The 8,185-nt window shown below is 34.9% G+C and overlaps 1 protein-coding gene across 3 annotated transcripts in view; it reads left to right on the forward strand.

Moving 5' to 3' along the window:
• SPATA6 (spermatogenesis associated 6) overlaps positions 1-7,351 on the forward strand; it is a 142,968-nt gene extending 135,617 nt beyond the window's left edge. For all 3 annotated transcript variants that reach the window (XM_029949473.1, XM_029949474.1, XM_029949475.1), the window contains exon 13: positions 7,107-7,351. In XM_029949473.1, the coding sequence (XP_029805333.1) occupies positions 7,107-7,287 (181 nt within the window). In that variant the 3' untranslated portion in view covers positions 7,288-7,351. The remainder of the gene's footprint in view (positions 1-7,106) is intronic.
• Positions 7,352-8,185: the final 834 nt, after the last annotated feature.

Consider the following 8,185-nt stretch of genomic DNA (forward strand, 5'->3'; position numbering starts at 1 on the left):
GTCCATATCTTTCTTTTATGGAACTAGCTATTGATATTTTTCAGGTTACTAAGAGCAGAAAAATGTTCAATATAATGTTTTAATTGTGAAATTATTTGTAACAAAACTAATTTAAATTTTGACTATATATGAGTTTTTATTTAGATTCCAGTTACTTAACATACTATGTAATATTAGTCTCAGGTGTACAATATAGTGATTGCACACTTCCTCATAACACCCAGTGCTCATCACAAGTGTTCTCCTTAACACATCACCTGTTTAACCCATCCACCCACCCACCTCCCCTCTGGTAACCATCAATTGACTATATATTTTTAAATAATACAGCCTTTCATCTCTTTATGTTGGTCACTTTCTGATTAATCTGATGAATCTACTAAAATGTAATAAATAGCCAAAAAGTTGTCTGTAGTATTAACAAATGGAAGAAAAAAATCTGAATAATATACACACTTAAAATCTCTTCAATAACTAAGAACAAGCTTTCATTTTCAAGTGAGAAAATGTTGCTTGATTCTAATTTGAATTTGTTGAATCTTATGTTATTAACTCAAGTATCATAAAATCCTTTTTTATTAAGTACTTAAGATTTAATTTTTCTTTTTCTTTAAAAATGTTTTTGTCTAGAAGTTATATTGTTATTCAGAAATATTGAAGGGTGCTGCATATTTATGTTATTTTTCAAAGTGTGAAAATTGTAGCTTAGGGGTCTAGAAAAGTTTCTGATGATTAAGACAGGGCAGTGTTGTATTCATTTAAAAAATGTTTGTGTTTATAAAAAATGTTTTTTATGTTTAGTTTTGAGAGAAAGAGAGAGAGTCAGAGCACAAGTGGAGGAGGGGCAGAGAGAGAAGGAGACACAGACTCTAAAGCAGGCTCCAGCTCTGAGCGGTCAGCACAGAGCCCGGCATGGGGCTCAAATTCACAAGCCCTGAGATCATGACCTGAGCCTAAGTCAGATGCTTAATGAACTGAGCCATCCATGTGCCCCTGTGTTCATTTTTAAAACAAAATATGATCTTGCTTATTGGACTTAATATTGATGCCAGGGCATGTCCAATGTTCAACTTGTTGCTCCCTTAAAGAATACAATTAAACAACCAGAATGGTTTTAAGACTGGCAATTCTTGACAGACTAATTTTTTAAATAGATCATGAGAAAGTATTACATTCAGTATAACTTTTAATAAGAATTATGATTTTATAACATTCTCATAAACAAGTAGGTAATTATGGTCCTAACTAGATAGGGTTAGGTAGGTAGACTGCTGACTGAATGATGACATGGAAGAGATCATTAACAGCAATCTCAAGTTAGGTCTGAGAGCCATAATAAGTAGTATTTTATGATATTATGCTTGAATTGTAGTTGTTTAAGCTTTAATGATAACTGAATTTCGGAATAAAAATATGTTCATTATGTTACTTAACCAGGGCAAAACATGCAAATATTTCTTAAGTATTATAGCTGTACTCTCCCTACATTAGATCAATTGTATGTCTAGTTCTTTTTACTCAAAGTATGGGAGGGAATTCAGCAAAAAAAAAACAACAAATGACATGTTCTTTATGGACATGACAATGATACTGAATTTCACCTGTATTTGTGAAACCAGATGGATGACGTAAAATATCAGTTTAAAATACTAAATGTTTTTGTGTTTAAATAAAGACCACTTGTATCCTATATACATATTATTAAAATTAATACTTGGAAAAAATAGTACTTGAGGCTAAGACTTTAGAGTAATCTTGATTCAATCTCCCACTCATAGTGGAAATCCCTTCTGTATCCCTCTATTATAGGCTCATTTATTCCCTTTAAGATAAAATTCTGCTTGACTTCTAACAGTTAAATCTTACTTTATTCTTACCTCTCCAGCTACGCCTGGTATTTCATGATATTCCAGACTGTTTTATGCTTTGATTCTGTTATATAATTTGATGCCTGAAATAATTTCTGTCTTCTTTATCTAGTGAATGTCTACTTATTCTCTAGGACTATGGTCAGGTTTTTTTTTTCCCTCTTCTGAGATATCTTTCATGACCTCAACAAACTGTTAGGCATTCTCTCCCTTCTGCCACTTCTCATATTTCATTTCAGTTAGCAATATTTTTCTCATAATAACTATTTCATTACATGTTTATCTTGCCTTCTGTTAAATGTGAGCTCCTCAAAAGCATAGATATGTTACTTTTCTTTGTTTTTGATTGTACCTCAAGGTTTCTGACATGTAGTAGGAGCTCAACTTAGAAAAATAGTTCAAATATTAAATTACAGTTCTTAATTAATAATGATCAGTTACATTGCTAAAACTGTTATTTAAGTAAACTCACTTTTTGATTGTCATATTTAATAACATCTCTAGATAAGGAATCAACAGAGGAATTAATAGTAGTGAAAACTGTTAGACTTTGTTGTCAATGGTTCGTTTCTACACATTCTTAGTCATGGAAGAGACATAAGTGACCTAGAAGTAATTAGTCTTCAGTAAAATTCTTTGAGTATACGTCTTTTATTTTTTACTTTTAATTTTTTAACATTTATGTTTAACATTATTTTTGAGAGACAGAGCATGAGCAGGGGTGGGTGGCAGGCAGAGAGAGAGGGAGACACAGAATATGAAGCAAGCTCTAGGCTCTGAGCTCAGAGCCTGACATGGGGCTCAAACTCGCAAGCCATGAGATAATGACCTGAGCTGAAGTCAGACACTTAACCAACTGCACCACCCAGCTGACCCTAAAGTCACTTTCAGTGCTGATTCTTTGAGTATAAATGGCAAATAGCCAATTTTATAATTCTCATGACCTTCCATTTATTTCTTAGAATTAATATTTTGGAGGTAACATGTCCCATCATACCTTTTGACCTTCTTTTCAGTGAATATCACCTTATAGATAACTTTGTATGAAAACTATGTATAGAGTCGTATATGCTTGGTCTTCATTTGCTACCTATATAGAAAACATCAGGGTTTCAAGTAAGTTTACTCTTTTCTAAGCAAAAATTTAGTAATGTCCTTTCTCTCCTAGTTCATGTTAAACTACCTAAGACCTTTCTGTTCTTGGCATATAAGCTGCACCCTAGCACACTTAGGATTTAAAACTTCCCCGTTCTTGGACTATCCTGGTCTGTTGGGTTTTTTTCTTTTTTCTTTTCCTTAATAGCCTTGTCATAATTAAATACAGGGCTCCTACTTAAGTAGCAAGAGTAAGTTAATAAAAACAAAATGCACTCCGTTAATAAAAATATTATCCCTACTTTGAAAGTAACCATTTTACAGTATATAGCATTAATGCAGTACTTTTTTGAGTTTAGTAGGAACTCACTAAATGCTTTGAGTGAATGAATGCTAAAGATACTCATGGTAAAATAGAGAAGTTTATTTTTCAAAAGCCTATTACTATAATAAAACTTTTTAGTGTCACTTACACATGTTAAACTTATTAATATACCCAGTAATGGGAAATCAGAATTGACTCAAATGTTCATAGTTTATTAGAGAACTAATGCTTTTATGTCTGGGAGTAAATATCATTTTAGGATTCTGATACTCTTTGTGTCCACCTATGGACCTTATTAGGACCTGTTCTGTGTTCACATGTCTGTTTTGCAGTTCAGACTCCCAGGCTGAACTAATTCCCACATTCTCTCCATATAATCACAATATTCTTTACTAATGAAAAAGTTTGCAACTTTAAATAGTAATAAACTCCCTGCCAAATTTTACAAGATCCATATGCATTAGAATGTGTATTTTGGCCACTTTAGCTCTTCTTTACAAACTTTTACCAGGTTTATATTTGTTTCTAAAAAGCTTTCTGAATTTTATTTATTCATTGCAAGCCACTGAGGTAATACTTTAAGGCAACTTTGAGACATGAAAAAAAAAGTATTGTCTAATGGAACCACTGCAATTGCAAATCTAAGCCATGTTAAATACAGTAATTTATGATAGGGGGAGGAGTTGGGTCTACAACCTCAGCAGTAGTCTACACTGTGATTTTGAAAGTTAGCAGTCCTACTGCTGCTTACCCCTCTGAGAGGCAGGTAGCAGCATGTGTAGGAAATTGAAACTTCCGTAGTGAGTTGAGCTAGCCACTCAACACGATGTAGAGCTTGAAAAAGAACATTATTATCTGGCCTTCAGCATGCGGTAAAGTTGATGATTGTGGACAAGGAGATAAGGGACAGACCTATGTGTTGTGAAATTTTAATTAGTTCATGATTTGTTGCAAAACAAAATAACAAATAAACAAAAGAAAACCAATCAAACAGAAAAAAACCTGGTGAGACTCCTAATGTCGTTGGAGGGAACACAGGCAAACGTGGGGGCCTAGGCTGGGAGGTGCGGTTGCAGAAGCACGAGAGATGCAGAAATGTTTCTGGTGATACATCTGTGTGGGTCATCTGCCTCTCATTTGACTCAAACTGTCAAAATAATAATAATAATAAATTGTAAGTGACAACAGGAATTAGGCTTAGTGAAAAAAATGTATAAAATCAAAAATTGTATTCCATGGACAGACTATTTCTTGAACAGAGCTAATGAAAGAGATGTGGTCGCTGTATCAAAGCAATAGCATGAAGACTTGGCTAAAGCCTTTGAAAATGTTTAAATATTACGCTGACATTATTCAAGTTGTCTTGACTATCCCTCTTTAACTGAATGGTTCAGTAGAAGGAATGATAATCATGTTTTAAAACGCCTTTGTTATCCCAGAGACTATATCATTTTCAAATTTTTCCAGCGTGAAAATTTTTTGCACCAAGTATAAAGAAAGTTTGACAGGATCTAGTAAATATTTTTGGAAGATAAGAAGTAGAATTTCATTTTTTTTTTTGAGGTAGAATTTCATTGTAGCAAAGCTATCTGGAAGTAGAAAAACCTATTATGGTTCACAGAAGTGAATTTTTAAGAACTTCTGTATTAACTGTAACGGGGAAGTATATTTAAGGTTTCTGCATCATAAATTATAATAATAGTAATAATAATAACTGGATACCCATTTACTCACCATCCAGCTTAACAGAGCACAGTCCGTACCTCCCAAGCCACCTTATGCTCCTAACCAATTGTTTCTCTTTCCATGGAGAGAACTATTACTGTAGCTTTTCTGTTAATTTTTCTTTTTTTTCTTTATAGTTATGCCACACATGAATCTAACCTTAGGCAATAAGTTGTTTAATTTTCCTTGTTTTAACTTTATATAAATGTAAGTACAACTGCAATTGTTTGAAATATGCTTTTTCCCCCCCCTGAGTTGGTTTTTCATTTCACCCCAACTGCTGCATGTAGCTATAGATCATTAATTTTCCCTGTTTTCTCTACTGCGGATTGTGCCATGTATGCCCATGTGTTCATTGTAGATGGGCATTAAGGTTGCTTCCAGTTCTTAGCTTTGTTACCAAAAGTGTTGCTATGATCAGGTTTGCACAAGTCTCATGGTACACATGTGCAAGTTTCACTGAGGTACCCAGGAGTGGCATTACTGGCTTGAAGTTGCAGGTTCAACCTTATTGAGTGATGCCAAGCTCCTCCAAAGTAAGTGTATAAATGTCCTCATGACTTTACATCCTCACTGACACCATTCAAGCTCCAAAAATGATAACCCGGCTGCTCCATGTCTTTTTTCGTGGTCACTTTGTGTTGAGATGTTAGAACCTGGTGCTATTCAGGTAGGATACCAAACTGTTCTTGCAGATATATTTCTTCCAAATATATGAAGAAAATATACCTGGGCATTTAATAACCAGACTATACAGGGTTTTTTCCTAATATTTTATTTATTTTTGAGAGAGAGAGAGAGAGAGAGAGAGAGAGAGAGAGAGACCGACCAAGCACGGGTTGGAGAGGGGCAGAGAGAGTGGGAGACACAGAATTCAAAGCAGGCTCTAGGCTCCAAGCTGTCAACACAGAGCCCGACACAGGGCTCAAACTCATGAAACGTGAGATCATGACCTGAGCCGAAGTCGGACACCTAACCAACTGAGCCACACAGATGCCCCAGCACAATCTCTAACATGCCTGAGAATCTTATCTGTAACAATTAATTATTTTATTGAAGTAGTTTATTAAAAAATAAACTAAACTCAGTCCTTGAAAAAGTCAACATTTTATTTCTAACAAATGGTATGTTAAGCCCAGAACTTAATGTTTATTATAGTAAAATTGTAACTTTGGTATGTTTTAAAAAACACTATCAAACCTTCCAATAGAGTGGACTTTTCTTCTTTATTCTCATTGTAACTTGCCTAGTCCTGGTCTATTTCATAGCTTCCTATCTAGTCTCTCTTATTTCTTCAAGATCCTCAAACTTGGATCTCTATCACTTCAAAAACAGACTCTTTTATCTTATTTTCCATTTTCCAAAAGTGGTTCATATTCAGGATAATTTTCTACTCATCCTTGAAGACAATAGCAGTTTGCTCTGAAGGGGCCTTAAGGCCATAAACAGCGTGTTCCTTTCTGTTCTGACAATTACTAGCTGAGTAGTCATAGGCAAGTAACTTGACTTCACTGAATCTTAGTTTCCACAGTTACCAACTTTTAGCATGTTTTAAGATTGTCAGATAAGTATCTATAAAGTACCTAGTTAGTGCCTCCTACTTAATAACTTATGTGTCCAAAGTAAGCACTGAACTATGCACTTTACACATAGTGTCTTTGATTTTTAAACCAATACTGCAAAAATACAGTAAAGGAAGCTTAGACTCTGGATGATTAAATAAATTGCCCAAGGTCCCACAGCTTGTAAAGGACTGAGCTGTTTATTCAGTTTTAGGTGTGCCTGACTCTCGAGGCCAGGTGCTCTCAGGACTGGCCTCACCACAGCATCTGCACCCTCCTTTTACCACGCCGCACCTCTGTCTCTCTTCTCTCAATTCTTTGTAACTGTCTCTCATGCACAGTTTTCATTTTATTGTATTGTAATAGTTTCATACAAATAGGTCACTCTTTGAAGGCACAGACCTTATTGTCTTTTATTTCTCACACCCCAGAGTATCACACTCCTGTAAAGTACTCAGTAAATATTTGATTTATGTAATACTACCTCTCATTGAGTTTCACCAGTTTTAATATTTTATGTCCTTTTTATAGCTCATTTCAGCGGCCACATGGCACTCCCCATTTGGATGACGGTGAATACTGGTCCAACAGGGCGGCGTCTTATAAAGGAAAATCCCACCGACCCCTCTTTGAGAACAGCATGGACAAGATATACAGGAACTTATACAAAAAGGCCTGTAGTTCTGTTTCTCATACACAGGAAAGCTTCTGAGACCATCGATGATAGACTGTATAGGTGTCTGTCAACTTAATGAAAACGTTTGATGTGATCAATATCTGTATTCTTTTTTTTTTTTAAACAGGTGGTTCTGAATACAGTAGTTAGAGCAAATAAGTTCATTACTTCAGGTGGTAAATGATTGTAGGCAATCCTTTTCTTTCTCATAGAAGGGAGTGCTCCGTTCCAAAAGTCAAAGCTCCGTTCTGTATCACAACTTCAATCCAGTTATGAGAAAAGGCAGTTCTGCCACACGTACCTCCTGTCTCCACCCACACATCCAGGAATAGCTTCTCTCTGGAAATGGTCTCCTGCCTTAATCACGTTGTGATTTTTTTTCATCTGTTTGAGTGGTTATCCTAAAATTAATATTAACTCCTTTTTCTTGGTAATGACCAAAATGATATACTGTACAGAAATGAAATGGATTTCCTGAATTAAACCCCATTTTAAATAGTTACTTCTCCCAGCAGAAAATTTATACTTCTTAGCTAATAAGAAATAGCATTCTTTTTAAAGTTTATAAATCATTCACTTCCTCTTCTCTAAAACAATTACCTAAGTTGCCTACAATATATAACAGTTAGCTAGACATAGCAATGGCCATGTGTGACCCAAAATGTGAATAACTTGTTTTTAAAGATACAATTTTTTGCATGATTTTCTTTTAAGGCCATATCTTGTGGTGCAACCAGAATCAGAAAATAGCTTTTGTTAGTAAGCATGCTGAGACTCAGAAAGAATAAAGGGATTATGTTGTAATTTTAAACTACTTAGAGTTGTCATAGGCACCAAATGCCCCAAGAAAGTAGTATCCTTAGTTGAAGGACACTTGGAAGCATAAAGAGGAGTAAATTATTATACAGAGCACTTTGTTCTGGCAAGTCTGCTA

This window comes from Suricata suricatta, chromosome 8 (genome assembly GCF_006229205.1).
Source record: "Suricata suricatta isolate VVHF042 chromosome 8, meerkat_22Aug2017_6uvM2_HiC, whole genome shotgun sequence".
Taxonomy (NCBI): domain Eukaryota; kingdom Metazoa; phylum Chordata; class Mammalia; order Carnivora; family Herpestidae; genus Suricata; species Suricata suricatta.